General features: G+C 43.8%; 1 protein-coding gene across 1 annotated transcript in view; it reads left to right on the top strand.

The window, feature by feature from the left end:
* LOC115130837 (GPI ethanolamine phosphate transferase 2-like) overlaps positions 1 to 16,131 on the top strand; it is a 118,571-nt gene that overhangs the window by 29,768 nt on the left and 72,672 nt on the right. Inside the window, exons 5-6 of the mRNA XM_029662353.2 lie at positions 3,683 to 3,821; positions 6,218 to 6,430. Coding sequence (XP_029518213.1) covers positions 3,683 to 3,821; positions 6,218 to 6,430 — 352 coding nt within the window. The remainder of the gene's footprint in view (positions 1 to 3,682; positions 3,822 to 6,217; positions 6,431 to 16,131) is intronic.

Genomic DNA, 16,131 nt, shown 5'->3' on the forward strand with positions numbered 1-16,131 from the left:
TGTGTGTGTAATATATGTGTGTATGTGTGTATATTCAAATCAAATCAAATCAAATTGTATTTGTCACATACACATGGTTAGTAGATGTTAATGCGAGTGTAGCGAAATGCTTGTGCTTCTAGTTCCGACAATGCAGTAATAACCAACAAGTAATCTAACTAACATTTCCTAAACTACTGTCTTATACACAGTGTAAGGGGATAAAGAATATGTACATAAGGATATATGAATGAGTGATGGTACAGAGCAGCATAGGCAAGATACAGTAGATGGTATCGAGTACAGTATATACATATGAGATGAGTATGTAAACAAAGTGGCATAGTTAAAGTGGCTAGTGATACATGTATTACATAAGGATGCAGTCGATGATATAGAGTACAGTATATACGTATGCATATGAGATGAATAATGTAGGGTAAGTAACATTATATAAGGTAGCATTGTTTAAAGTGGCTAGTGATATATTTACATAATTTCCCATCAATTCCCATTATTAAAGTGGCTGGAGTTGAGTCAGTGTCAGTGTGTTGGCAGCAGCCACTCAATGTTAGTGGTGGCTGTTTAACAGTCTGATGGCCTTGAGATAGAAGCTGTTTTTCAGTCTCTCGGTCCCAGCTTTGATGCACCTGTACTGACCTCGCCTTCTGGATGATAGCGGGGTGAACAGGCAGTGGCTCGGGTGGTTGATGTCCTTGATGATCTTTATGGCCTTCCTGTAGCATCGGGTGGTGTAGGTGTCCTGGAGGGCAGGTAGTTTGCCCCTGGTGATGCGTTGTGCAGACCTCACTACCCTCTGGAGAGCCTTACGGTTAAGGGCGGAGCAGTTGCCGTACCAGGCGGTGATAGAGCCCGCCAGGATGCTCTCGATTGTGCATCTGTAGAAGTTTGTGAGTGCTTTTGGTGACAAGCCGAATTTCTTCAGCCTCCTGAGGTTGAAGAGGCGCTGCTGCGCCTTCTTCATGATGCTGTCTGTGTGAGTGGACCAATTCAGTTTGTCTGTGATGTGTATGCCGAGGAACTTAAAACTTGCTACCCTCTCCACTACTGTTCCATCGATGTGGATAGGGGGGTGTTCCCTCTGCTGTTTCCTGAAGTCCACAATCATCTCCTTAGTTTTGTTGACGTTGAGTGTGAGGTTATTTTCCTGACACCACACTCCGAGGGCCCTCACCTCCTCCCTGTAGGCCGTCTCGTCGTTGTTGGTAATCAAGCCTACCACTGTTGTGTCGTCCGCAAACTTGATGATTGAGTTGGAGGCGTGCGTGGGCACGCAGTCGTGGGTGAACAGGGAGTACAGGAGAGGGCTCAGAACGCACCCTTGTGGGGCCCCAGTGTTGAGGATCAGCGGGGAGGAGATGTTGTTGCCTACCCTCACCACCTGGGGGCGGCCCGTCAGGAAGTCCAGTACCCAGTTGCACAGGGCGGGGTCGAGACCCAGGGTCTCGAGCTCTTTACGAGCTTGGAGGGTACTATGGTGTTGAATGCCGAGCTGTAGTCGATGAACAGCATTCTCACATAGGTATTCCTCTTGTCCAGATGGGTTAGGGCAGTGTGGTTGAGATTGCATCGTCTGTGGACCTATTTGGGCGGTAAGCAAATTGGAGTGGGTCTAGGGTGTCAGGTAGGGTGGAGGTGATATGGTCCTTGACTAGTCTCTCAAAGCACTTCATGATGACGGAAGTGAGTGCTACGGGGCGGTAGTCGTTTAGCTCAGTTACCTTAGCTTTCTTGGGAACAGGAACAATGGTGGCCCTCTTGAAGCATGTGGGAACAGCAGACTGGTATAGGGATTGATTGAATATGTCCGTAAACACACCGGCCAGCTGGTCTGCGCATGCTCTGAGGGCGCGGCTGGGGATGCCGTCTGGGCCTGCAGCCTTGCGAGGTTAACACGTTTAAATGTCTTACTCACCTCGGCTGCAGTGAAGGAGAGACCGCATGTTTTCGTTGCAGGGCGTGGCAGTGGCACTGTATTGTCCTCAAAGCGGGCAAAAAAGTTATTTAGTCTGCCTGGGAGCAAGACATCCTGGTCCGTGACTGGGCTGGATTTCTTCCTGTAGTCCGTGATTGACTGTAGACCCTGCCACATGCCTCTTGTGTCTGAGCCGTTGAATTGAGATTCTACTTTGTCTCTGTACTGCATGTTTAGTTTGCTGAAAATAAACGCAGTTGACAGTGAGAGGACGTTTATATCTCAACACCTCATAAGCATTCCTGTCTCTTCTGTAGGTGTTACCCTTGTATTGCTACTGCCGTATCATCAAATTAATTATCTAAGTGAGTCTCAGAAATGGCTAATATGTTAATGTTATGGATATCAGGCTACATATATTAATATGGACTATTTTTAGCCCTTTCTTGGGTAGCTTATCAGAGATCGACATAATATGGAAAAGAATAAACAAAGCAAGAGAAAAGAACCCATTCAGCAGTCCATGAATCAGAGGGGGTGCTGTAGGGTTGAAGCTAGTAACACATAGTCTTGGCTCTCTCATCTCTTCTATGCCTTTAGGAGGGAGGGTGGACAAAGAGCCTGTCATAGCGGATGTAAGCAATGTCCCTATGCACTCTGGCAGCTTTCATGGCTGGGATAAGTTCTTTCCTCTTCATGAAATGCCAATGAGATCCTACATCTGTAACATGAAATGCCAATGAGTTGAAGAAGTTAGCTGGCTCTGTTAGGGCAACCAGCTGAACTGGCAGAGATTCAGGCTTTTGTTAGCTTGCGCTGGTTGCTAAAGGATGCAGGCTAGCGTGGAAGAGAGTGGCTGAGGGGGTCTTTGAAGTGAAACGGAGCTAACCACCTTTCATTCCCAGAGGAGAGTGCTAGAGAGTGAGCCTAGCCCCTCAGGAGCTGTTTGGAAACTCCACTGTTTCGCTCCAGTGAAGGGAGGACATGAGGCGAGGCTACTTCTTCCAGCAGCAGGACTCTATTTCAAACACATATTTCCACAACCCCTATTCCTGCCCTGTCTGTGCAATTCTATTGCCTGTTGAATACCACACTTTCTTCCTGATAAATCCCCTCTTCTGGACGTCTCAGCCTAAAACATGACGTCATCCTCTGAGGAAATGGCAAGTATTTTTTAAACGGTCTGTTTGAGGTGGGGGTCTGTTTTTTTTTCTTCTCTGAAATGTATGCCTTGGTCTCAAATACAAGTATAGGACAAGTCAATAACATTATTTGAGTAAGAGTTAACAGATTGTTTCAAAACAAAATATTTTACCCCCTTTTTCTCCCCAATTTCAATCTTATCTCATCGCTGCAACTTCGAGTCATGCGTCCTCCAAAACATTACCCGCCAAACCATGCTTCTTAACACCAGCCCCGCTTAACCCAGAAGCCAGCTGCACCAATGTGTCGGTGGAAACACTGTTCAACTGATGACCGAGGTCAGCTTGCAGGTGCCCGGCACGCCACAAGGAGGTGCTGGAGCGCGATGAGCCAAGTTCAAGCCCCCCAGCCAAACCGTCCCCAAACCCAGACGACGGGGGCAAATTGTGCTCTGCCCTATGGGACTCCCGGTCACGGCCGGTTATGACACAGCCTGGGATTGATCCCAGGTCTGTAGTGATGCCGGAAGCACTGTAATGCATTAGACCGCTGAGCCACTCCGTAGTCCCTGGATTATGAGCTGTTAAAATGAGATGCTACTTTAAATCTCCCTTTTCCCCTTAGGAGGCAGAGGGGGCGCTGCCCTACCTGCTGGTGCTGTGTGGGGACCACGGGATGTCCGAGACGGGCAGCCACGGGGGCTCGTCTGAGCATGAGGTCAATACACCCCTGGTGCTCATCAGCCCCGCCTTCAAGAAGAAAGGTAAGCATTGGCTCTCCTGTTATCCCTCTGTCTGTTTGTCAGTCTGTCTTGGTGTCATTGTTGAAGTAGGCACATGCACACCGGTGTTCAAATGCTTATCACAACACTTATCCATAATAGTATAGTGAAAATATTGTAGTTACGGCCCACCACTAATATGTCTATTTACATTTGTTTTCACCTAGGAAAAATGTGGTTAAGTGAGGATTAACATGACTTTTGATAGGTAAGGGCCTACTCCAGAGCGCCTGTGCCACACACGTACATGCCTGTTAAATAAAGGCTACAAAAAATGCACACACAAACATACACACACGGCTGTCTCTCAGCTGAGCTCTCACACTGAGAAACAGTGACGTTTTGGCACTGTGTGAAGAGGAGCTCATTAACGTCTCGCCGCTCTGTGACAAACGTGTTCGAGGCCGTTGGTGTGAATGTGATAATTGTTTCTTTATTTGCTACGTCTATTTCTAGATCACTTCTCATCTACATAGGTTTATTTCAGGTGGATCAGATTTTACTGAGAGACCGGCTGAGAAATTAAGCGTTGGCAGATACAGGCTGGTACAGTAACTTGTACTGTAGGACCTCAGACACATGATGGACAGGCTGGTACAGTAACTTGTACTGTAGGACCTCAGACACATGATGGACAGGCTGGTACAGTAACTTGTACTGTAGGACCTCAGACACATGATGGACAGGCTGGTACAGTAACTTGTACTGTAGGACCTCAGACACATGATGGACAGGCTGGTACAGTAACTTGTACTGTAGGACCTCAGACACATGATGGACAGGCTGGTACAGTAACTTGTACTGTAGGACCTCAGACACATGATGGACAGGCTGGTACAGTAACTTGTACTGTAGGACCTCAGACACATGATGGACAGGCTGGTACAGTAACTTGTACTGTAGGACCTCAGACACATGATGGACAGGCTGGTACAGTAACTTGTACTGTAGGACCTCAGACACATGATGGACAGGCTGGTACAGTAACTTGTACTGTAGGACCTCAGACACATGATGGACAGGCTGGTACAGTAACTTGTACTGTAGGACCTCAGACACATGATGGACAGGCTGGTTCAGTAACTTGTACTGTAGGACCTCAGACACATGATGGACAGGCTGGTACAGTAACTTGTACTGTAGGACCTCAGACACATGATGGACAGGCTGGTACAGTAACTTGTACTGTAGGACCTCAGACACATGATGGACAGGCTGGTACAGTAACTTGTACTGTAGGACCTCAGACACATGATGGACAGGCTGGTACAGTAACTTGTACTGTAGGACCTCAGACACATGATGGACAGGCTGGTTCAGTAACTTGTACTGTAGGACCTCAGACACATGATGGACAGGCTGGTACAGTAACTTGTACTGTAGGACCTCAGACACATGATGGACAGGCTGGTACAGTAACTTGTACTGTAGGACCTCGGACACATGATGGACAGGCTGGTACAGTAACTTGTACTGTAGGACCTCAGACACATGATGGACAGGCTGGTACAGTAACTTGTACTGTAGGACCTCGGACACATGATGGACAGGCTGGTTCAGTAACTTGTACTGTAGGACCTCAGACACATGATGGACAGGCTGGTACAGTAACTTGTACTGTAGGACCTCAGACACATGATGGACAAGCTGGTACAATAACTTGTACTGTAGGACCTCAGACACATGATGGACAGGCTGGTACAGTAACTTGTACTGTAGGACCTCAGACACATGATGGACAAGCTGGTACAATAACTTGTACTGTAGGACCTCAGACACATGATGGACAGGCTGGTACAGTAACTTGTACTGTAGGACCTCGGACACATGATGGACAGGCTGGTTCAGTAACTTGTACTGTAGGACCTCGGACACATGATGGACAGGTTGGTACAGTAACTTGTACTTTAGGACCTCAGACACATGATGGACAAGTTGGTACAGTAACTTGTACTGTAGGACCTCCGACACATGATGGACACAGAGAGCTTGTGTTCTGGATTGTCCTGTCAACTCAACTGGCAGGATTTAAGCTTGAGCTTTTATCAAACCTAAAAGCAGGACACAGCATTAATTATTTATATATATATATATATATATATATATATACAATTTATGTTGTTATTTTAGAATGGGTTTTATTTTAAAGTGTGCTACACAAAGTGAATGAATCGTTGTTATTAATGTATGATGTAGAGGAGTAGGGTTTGATTAGAGATGCGGTACATATGTTCTGCTCCTGTGACTTTTCACCTAATTTCTCAACTGTATACGTGTGTGAATGTACGTACGCATTTCTGTCTGTCTTGTGCATGTGTGCCTCCTTGCTTCCTCTTGTTTCTATATCCTGAGATACTCTTTCTACTCCTTATAAACAGTAGGGATGGAGAAACCATCAACAGTAGAGCAGGTGGACCTGACCCCGACCCTGGCTCTTGGTCTGGGCCTGCCCATCTCCCAGAACAGTGTGGGCCGACTCATTCAGCCCGTGGTTGACGAGGCCTCGCTCAGGGACCAGTTGCGCTTTCTGCACCTCAACGGCCACCAGCTGAGCTACCTGCTGAAGGACAGCATGCCAGCCTATGAGAAAGGTAAGAGGGAATAGTGTGGGTCAGTGCAGGGGTAGTGCCAGATCAGAGCAAGGCTAAATCAGCTTCCAGCCTCCCAAAGTCAATGTGTACTACAGGTCCTTTACGGGTCCAAAATGTTGGACCCGTTCCGAAATGAATCCGTGGCTTTCCCACCCAACCCAACATGCATAAAACATTTTTTTTTTTAAAGGCGACCGGTTCCGAATGGACCCAAGGACGGTCAGAACCATTCCGAAATGGCCTGTGGAAAAACAGGCGCAAACGGACCCATGCTGGTTTGATCTGAGAGACCCATTCGGATCCAAGAGTAGAACGAGAGAGGGAAAGAAACCTCTGCCATCAATAAACGAGTGATATTGGCCAAATTATCAAGCCTTAAAAACTGCTAAATGACATAAAACAAGCCAGAAGAAAATTATATTTCGATGTGTCGCATAATCAAAACATTATAGCTTATTGTTTTATTGGTTTTTACTTTCCTAAAACAGAAATTTGTTTACCTCACGATTCAGATGTTGGAGATTTGAGCGCTCAATGTATCAGGGTGTTGCATGCATTTATGTCTACAGTAGAGGTCGACCGATTTAATCGGAATGGCCGATTTAATTAGGGCCGATTTCAAGTTTTCATAACAATCGGAAATAGGTATTTTTGGGCGCGGATTTGCTGATAAAAAAAATAAATTACATTTGATTTTTTAAATATATATATTTTTTTTTATACCTTTATTTAACTAGGCAAGTCAGTTAAGAACACATTCTTATTTTCAATGACGGCATAGGAACGGTGGGTTAACTGCCTTGTTCAGGGGCAGAACGACAGATTTTCACCTTGTCAGCTCGGGGGATCCACTCTTGCAACCTTACAGTTAACTAGTCCAACGCAATAACGACCTTCCTCTCTCTCGTTGCACTCCACAAGGAGACTGCCTGTTACGCGAATGCAGTAAGCCAAGGTAAGTTGCTAGCTAGTATTAAAGTATCTTATAAAAACCAATCATTCATAATCACTAGTTAACTACACATGGTTGATGATATTACTAGATATTATCTAGCGTGTCCTGCGTTGCATATAATCTGACTGAGCATACAAGCATACAAGTATCTGACTGAGCGGTGATAGGCAGAAGCAGGTGCGTAAACATTCATTCAAACAGCACTTTCGTGCATTTTGCCAGCAGCTCTTCGTTGTGCGTTAAGCATTGCACTGTTTATGACTTCAAGCCTATCAACTCCCGAGATGAGGCTGGTGTAACCGAAGTGAAATGGCTAGCTAGTTAGCGCGCGCTAACTAGAGGGACAGAAGCTATACTGTTACACTGGCAATACTAAAGTGCCTATAAGAACATCCAATAGTCAAAGGTTAATGAAATACAAATGGTATAGAGAGAAATAGTCCTATAATTCCTATAATAACTACAACCTAAACTTCTTACCTGGGAATATTGAAGACTCATGTTAAAAGGAACCACCAGCTTTCATATGTTCTGAGCAAGGAACTGAAACGTTAGCTTTCTTACATAGCACATATTGCACTTTTACATTCTTCTCCAACACACTTTTGTATTATTTAAACCAAATTGAACATGTTTCATTATTTAGTTGAGGCTAAATTGATTTTATTGATGTATTATATTAAGTTAAAATAAGTGTTCATTCAGTATTGTTGTAATTGTCATTGTTACAAATAAAATGAAGAAATCGGCCGATTAATCGGTATCGGCTTTTTGGTCCGCCAATAATCGGTATCGGCGTTGAAAAACCATAATCGGTCGACCTCTAGTCTATAGGCGTAGGCTCCACTGTATGATATTGATATTTAAAAAAATATATATATAAAGGAAGAGAAGCTTAGGCCTAGCCCAGAGAGAAAGATCGACATATGCCGGGCGCCATGTTTCTGACACCAACATGCGTTCTTAATCCTTGTCAGATAGGCTTCTACTGCTATACAGATGTAGGCGTACTATACAGGAGGAAGAATTCGGCGTGCATAATATTTTTTTAAATAAAGATGAGCATTATATTGTTACTCCTTTAGTCTAACTTTGGTAGGCCTAAAACATTCTTCCTCACCTCGAGTTCAACTGAGTCAGTTGGACTTCTGGTGCGCACTGCCTTCATAGGCCTGTAGTAGCTAAGCCTAGTGACAATACCACACCAGACCTTCACAAAAGTTTCTAAACTTGATTAGGGTAATATCAAAGTAAGTCAAGTCATTGTTTTTAGGTAAAATATGAACCGCAGGCCTACCCAACAAATGACAGCAATAGGCTGATATTTATTTTACATCCGGCCTACTTTAAACTTTTATCTTAAATGTAAATACAGAGCACAAAATTGAAAAGACAACTTAATTTAGCTATGAAAATGTCTCAACAAAATGAAACAAAACACTTTTAGCATATTTAAAGAAATGTTTTAGATTCTAAAAAAGCTTACAATAATAATGATAAAACAAATTATAATAAATACTAAAACAAATAAATAAAAGTTTGAAAATTGCATCAAACCTGAATAGCGAGTTGCACACATTCCATTTGGCCGCACCAATGTTCTTCTCATCGTTATCCCTTGAACTTGTCCTCACAGAAGACTATCCTCTTTTGTTTTTCTTAAATGAAAAAGGCCTCCATCTTTGCAATCAACAGTAGCCTAGGCCAAAGCTCCTTTCACTTGTGCTCTTTTTCTCTCTCTTCAGCAGCAGGTGCGCGTGAGGTGAGTGGCCGGAACCAGTTTCAGCTGGACATGAACTACATGTTTTAATGAGTTGCAATTGGCGAGGTTCTGATCACTTCGCACATTAAATTAACAGAGGACAGATCCAGTTGGTAAATCAATTATAATTGCACTTACCTGAGACCCGTGGCAATTATATAAGACCCCACCCAGATCTGAGACAAAAGTCAGAATTTATGTTCTCGGAATTTCAGGTTTGTTGGACCCGTGAAGACCTCTAGTGTGTACAAAGCTATTCGGATAAAGCCAAGATAAGTGGCTCAATTCAAGTAATGTGTATGTGTGGCATACATGCACATATGTTCCTACAACCATTTATGTCTGTAAATAGATGTATTGACAACCGCAAAGGATTCAACCGGTCTAAGTTACAAAGATTGCATTTGGTTGCCTCTCTAAGAAGACAATCATCCTTCTCTTTACACATACACACACCCTTTGCAGGGTTTTACTCTCTCTCCTATTATCTTACTGAGTCACTGTCAAAGAAAGGAGAAGATTATCCACCTTTGGGGTTCAATCACACACACCTTTGTTTAGGCTATGTTGTATACATGTCAGAGTGTGGCTCTGAGGCTTGTCATTCGTCTATTACAGTGGATGTTCTGTATCAGGTGTTTGTCCATTGAGATTGCATGGCTGTGTGCTCGATTTTAACCAACTGTAAGCAACTGGTGAGGTTGAAATAGCCGAATCCACTAATATGAAGGGGTGCCCACATGCTTTTGTATATACAGTACCAGTCAAAAGTTCGAACACACCTAATCATTCAAGAGTTTTTCTTAATTTTTACTATTTTCTACATTGTAGAATAATAGTGAAGACATCAAAAATATTAAATAACACATTGGATCATGTAGTAACCAATAAAGTGTTAAACAAATCAAAATAGATTTTATAATTGAGATTCTTCAAAGTAGCCACCCTTTGTCTTGATGACAGCTTTGCACACTCTTGGCATTCTCTCAACCAGCTTCATGAGGTAGTAACCTGGAATGCAGGTGTGCCTTGTTAATTTGTGGAATTGCATTCCTTCTTAATGCGTTTGAATAAATCAGTTGTGTTGTGACAAGGTAGGGTTGGTATTAGAGGTTGACCGATTAATCGGAATGGCCGATTAATTATGGCCGATTTCAAGTGTTCATAACAATCGGTAATCGGTATTTTTGGACACCGATTATGGGCGATTACATTGCACTCCACGAGGAGACTACGTGGCAGGCTGACTACCTGTTATGAGAGTGCAGCAAGGAGCCAAGGTAAAGTGCTAGCTAGCATTAAACGTATCTTATAAAAAACAATCAATCTCAAGCTCATTACCATAACGCAACGTTAACTATTCATGAAAATCGCAAATGAAATGAAATTAATCTATTTGCTCTCAAGCTTAGCCTTTTGTTAACAACAATGTCATCTCAGATTTTCAAAATATGCTTCTCAACCATTGCAAAACAAGCATTTGTGTAACAGTATTGATGGCTAACGTAGCATTTAGCGTTAGCATTCAGCATGCAACATTTTCCACAAAAACCAGAAAAGCATTCAAATAAAATAATTTACCTTTGAAGAACTTCAGACGTTTTCAATGAGGAGACTCTGTTAGATAGCAAATGTTCCGTTTTTACAAAAAATATTATTTGTGTCGACTAATCGCTCTGTTTTGTTCATCACATTTGGGGAGGGAAAAAAAAATATATATATATTAAGTCATTAAAACGCAAACTTTTTTCCAAATTAACTCCATAATATCGACAGAAACATGGCAAACCGATGTTTAGAATCAATCCTCAAGGTGTTTTTCACATATCTATCGACGATAAAATCCATCGTGGCATTTTACTTTCTCTTCTGAAGAAATGGAACGCGCATGGACCTACAGATTACGCACACAGGACACCGGGCGGGACACCAGGTAAATGTAGTCTCTTATGGTCAATCTTCCAATGATATGCCTACAAACACGTCACAATGCTGCAGACACCTCGGGGAATAGACAGAAACCGCAGGCTCATTCCTGGCGCATTCACAGCCATATAAGGAGACATTGGAACACAGCGCCTTCAGAATCTGGGGCATTTCCTGTATGAAACTTCATCTTGGTTTCGCCTGTTGCATTAGTTCTGGGGCACTCACAGATAATATCTTTGTAGTTTTGGAGACGTCAGAGTTTTGTCTTTCCAAGGCTGTCAATTCCATGCATAGTCGAGCATCTTTTCGTGACAAAATATTGCGCTTAAAACGGGCACGTCTTTTTATCCAATAATGACATAGCGCCCCCATAGGTTGAACAGGTTAAGTTAAAATAAAAGTTTTCATTGTTCATTCAGTATTGTTGTAATTGTCATTATTACACATATAAATATATATAAAAATCAGCCGATTTAATCGGTATCGGCTTTTTTTGGTCCTCCAATAATCGATAACGGCGTTGAAAAATCATAATCGGTCAACCTCTAGTTGGTATACAGGTACAGATAGCACTATTTGGTAAAAGACCAAATATTATGGCAAGAACAGCTAAAATAAGCAAAGAGAAACGACAGTCCGTCATTGCTATAGGACATGAAGGTCAGTCAATGCAGAAAATTTGTGCAGTCGGAAAACCCACAAATTGCTACGATGAAGCTGGCTCTCATGGAGACTGCCACAGGAAAGGAAACCGCAGAGTAACCTCTGCTGCCAAGGATAAGTTAATTAGAATTACCAGCCTCAGAAATTGCAGCCCAAATAAATGTTTCACGTAGTTCAAGTAACAGACACATTTCAACATTAACTGTTCAGAGGAGACTACGTGAATCAGGCCTTCGTGGTTGAATTACTGCAAAGAAACCACTGCTAAAGGACGCCAATAATAATAAGAGACTTGCTTGTGCCAAGAAACACGAGCAATGGAAATTAGACCGGTGGAAATCTGTCCTTTGGTCTGATTTGAGATTTTTGGTTCCAACCGCCGTGTCTTTGTGAGAAGCAGAGTAGGTGAACGGATGATCTCCGCATGAGTGGTTCCCACTGTGAAGCATGGAGGAGGTGTGATTGTGTGGGGGATTTTGCTGGTGACACTGTGATTTACTAATAATTCAAGGCACACTTAACCAGCATGGTTACCCCTACATTCTGCAGCGATACACCACCCCATCATTGTTTTTCAACAGGACAATGACGCAACACACCTCCAGGCTGTGTAAGGGCTATTTGACCAAGAAGGAGAGTGATGGAATGATGCATCAGATGACCTGCCCTCCACAATCACCCGACCTCAACCCAATTGAGATGGATTGGATTGAGTTGGACCGCAGAGGGAAGGAAAAGCAGCCAACAAGTACTCAGCATATGTGGGAACTCTTTCAAGACTGTTGGAAAAGCATTCCAGGTGAAGCTGGTTGAGAGAATACCAGTAGTGTGCAAAGCTCTCAAGGCAAACGGTGGCTACTTTGAAGAATCTAAAAAATATAACTTTTTTTGTTTGTTTACTACATGATTCCATATGTGTTATTTCATAGTTTTGATGTCCCCACTATCATTCTACAATGTAGAAAATAGTATAAAATAAAGAAAAACCCTTGAATGAGTAGGTGTGTCCAAACTTTTGACTGGTACTGTATAGTGTATGATCCCTTATTGATGTCACTTGTTAAATCCGCTTCAATCAGTGTAGATGAAACAGAGGAGACAGGTTAAATAAATTTTTAGCCTTGAGGCAATTGAGACATATATGTGTGCCATTCAGAGGGTGAATGGGCATGATAAAAGATGTAAGTGCCTTTAAACAGGGTATGGTAGTAGGAGCTAGGCGCACCTGTTTGAGTGTGTCATGAACTGCAATGCTGCTGGGTTTTTGAAACTCCAGTGTATATCAGTTTCTAGTGTATATCAAGAACGGTCCACCACCCAAAGGACATCCAGGCAACGGCAGGCCAGTACTCGAAAACGGGTCATTGATGAAAGAGGACAAAGGAGGCTGAGGCATTGTGCAGAGCAACAAATGGGCTACAGTTAGTCAACTGACAGTCCAGTACAACATTAGCGCCCAAAATATGCATAACTCGTCATACCTTGACACGAATGGGGTATGGCAGCCAACGACCTTACAGAGTTCCACTTATTTCAGCAAAAATAAACTGCGGCTGCATTGGGCTAAGGAATGAAAACACTGGAGAATTGGAAAAACATTGCCTGGACTGATGAATCCCGGTTCCTGCTGTTTCATGCTGGTGGGTGACTCGGGTATGGAGAAAAACATGCATCCATCGTGGTGGTGGTGTGGGGTGTGTTTTCATGACACATGTTGAGCCCAGTGATAAAATTGGAGCAACGTTTAAATGCCACAGCATATTTGCCAATAAGGTACATCCGTTCATGTGCGACTAGATTTTTCAGCAGGATGATGCCCCATGCTACAAGGCTAGGATTGTCCAGGAGTGGTTCTATAAACATGGCAGTGAATTCAGCTTACCGCAGTGGCTTGCCCATTTGCCAGATCTCAATACAATTTGAGTATCTGTGGGATGAGATGGAACAAGCTTTTCATAGTAGAAATCCACTACTAGCCAACTTGACACAACTGTGGGAATCATTGGAGATAACAATGGCCAGCATCTCTGTGGAACGCTTCTGACATATTTTAGAGTCCATAGTCCGGCTAAATGAGTATATTCTGAGGGCAAAAGTGGGTGCAACTCAATATTAGGAATGTGTTCCTAATGTTTTGTACATTCTGTACAACGTTTACTACTGTACATTTACACTGAGGTAATAGTGGTTCTGAGGTCTCACTAGGTTGGAACATGGAGCCTACAATTCCAGGTTTGTGGGTTTGATTTCCACAGGTTTCCCATGTTGAATATGTAAAGTTTAGCACTGGTATGTCAGAATCCCTTGATGATTTTCTGCTGGTGTTCCAACTATATAGAAATGTACAGGAACATATTCCATACTCATTTTGAGGTAGGGTTTGTTCCTGCTGTAGAATGTGTTCTAGCTGGCTTCAGAATGATGATGTTCTAGCTGGCTTCAGAATGATGTGTTGATCTAGCTGGCTTCAGAATGATGTGTGGGCGTGCACCAGAGGCTGCCTCAACCATTGCACCAGTCAGAGCCAGAGACCTGCCTAAACCACTGCACCGCCGGAGCCAGAGAGCTGCCTAGACCGCCGCACCGCTCGGAGCCAGAAAGCTGCCCAGACCGTCGCACCGCTCGGAGCCAGAGAGCTGCCTAGACCGTCGCACCGCTCGGAGCCAGAGAGCTGCCTAGACCGTCGCACCGCTCGGAGCCAGAGAGCTGCCTAGACCGTCGCACCGCTCGGAACCAGAGAGCTGCCTAGACCTCGCACCGCTCGGAGCCAGAGAGCTGCCTAGACCGTCGCACCGCTCGGAGCCAGAGAGCTGCCTAGACCGTCGCACCGCTCGGAGCCAGAGAGCTGCCTAGACCGTCGCACCGCTCGGAGCCAGAGAGCTGCCTAGACCGTCGCACCGCTCGGAGCCAGAGAGCTGCCTAGACCGTCGCACCGCTCGGAGCCAGAGAGCTGCCTAGACCGTCGCACCGCTCGGAGCCAGAGAGCTGCCTAGACCGTCGCACCGCTCGGAGCCAGAGAGCTGCCTAGACCGCCGCACCGCTCGGAGCCAGAGAGCTGCCTAGACCGCCACACCGCTCGGAGCCAGAGCGCTGCTTAAATCGCTTTGCCACTCAGAATCAGAGCGCAGCCTAGACCACTCTGCCACGGCAGTTCACCATTCTCTAGCAAGCAGGGAGGGTACTTGATGATACTTCATGTAAACAGCGCATTGCTTTTAATTATTTTGTTTTAAGCCTTCACCAAGCCTTAGCCCTAACCTTAAGCACTCAAAACAAATACCTAAACTTAACCCTTTCAGTTTATGTTTAACCTTGTAACCACGCGGAATTAACCCTGGAACCACGTGATATGAATTGGTAAAATATTGACTTTGATTCAATTACGTCAAATTCCAAAGTGAAACTATAAGGTCAGGTCAGAACATGCCCTCTATGTGCTCGCCGTGCGCTACGCCATCTAAATACCACACGCATAGATGCACACAGGCAAACATAGACATACACTCACACACATACGCATGCACGCAGACACAGTTCTACATGCCACAGTTCAAGACGTTTGCATTACCGGAGTATTTCGATAAATGACATGCATTGAACCGTGAGTAAAGTTATTCATTATTGATTTTGACTACAACACCACATACACCACAACCTCATGAGAGTCTAATCACTTTGTCTGTGTTACCTGGCAGACTTAATTGTAAAGCAGTATTTCTCAATATATTGCAGGTACGTTGAACACTGCCCTAAACAGATGTGATGTAAATCAGCTTATATTCCCTATTCAGTGATATTATGACAGCATTGTGGAAGATTTCCACTGATTTAGCTTGTAAGAAGAGTATAATCATCCTAGATGAACTGGAGAATTTTGAGCACTGATGTACCGTAAATGAATCATATGAGTTTTAGCTTATTAATTACCAAGTGTGTATCTTCAACTCCCTAAGTCAGCGTTGATTATCATCTATGTTCACAGCTGTTAAAATTTGAATCAAGTCAATCTGATTATCGATTCACCGCCACCCTCTCCCCTTCATCTCCTTCTTCTTATTTCAGGACTCAGCTGTTCTTAGGTCACCCCATGGGCCTCTGAGTGATGAATGCTCATTACAGTAGAAAAATGCATTCTAATCAATCAGTGGCTGCTTAGTGCAACTGTAATTTAAAGCAAATTTAGATTGCAGTAGAGTAGCTCAAGAGTATTTTGTATTTATTAGGATCCCCATTAGCTGCTGCCAAGAGAGATGATAACTCACACAGGTCTTAAATTACTGTTCTGATTTCAACCTAAAATGGCTGCCACGAAGGCCCTTGTCCACACTGCAGCCTATTCAGCAAATTATTAATTTGCCAGTTTCCATAGTGATTCTCCTTTACAAGCAGCGG

Source organism: Oncorhynchus nerka, linkage group LG6 (assembly GCF_034236695.1).
Source record: "Oncorhynchus nerka isolate Pitt River linkage group LG6, Oner_Uvic_2.0, whole genome shotgun sequence".
In the NCBI taxonomy this organism is placed as follows: domain Eukaryota; kingdom Metazoa; phylum Chordata; class Actinopteri; order Salmoniformes; family Salmonidae; genus Oncorhynchus; species Oncorhynchus nerka.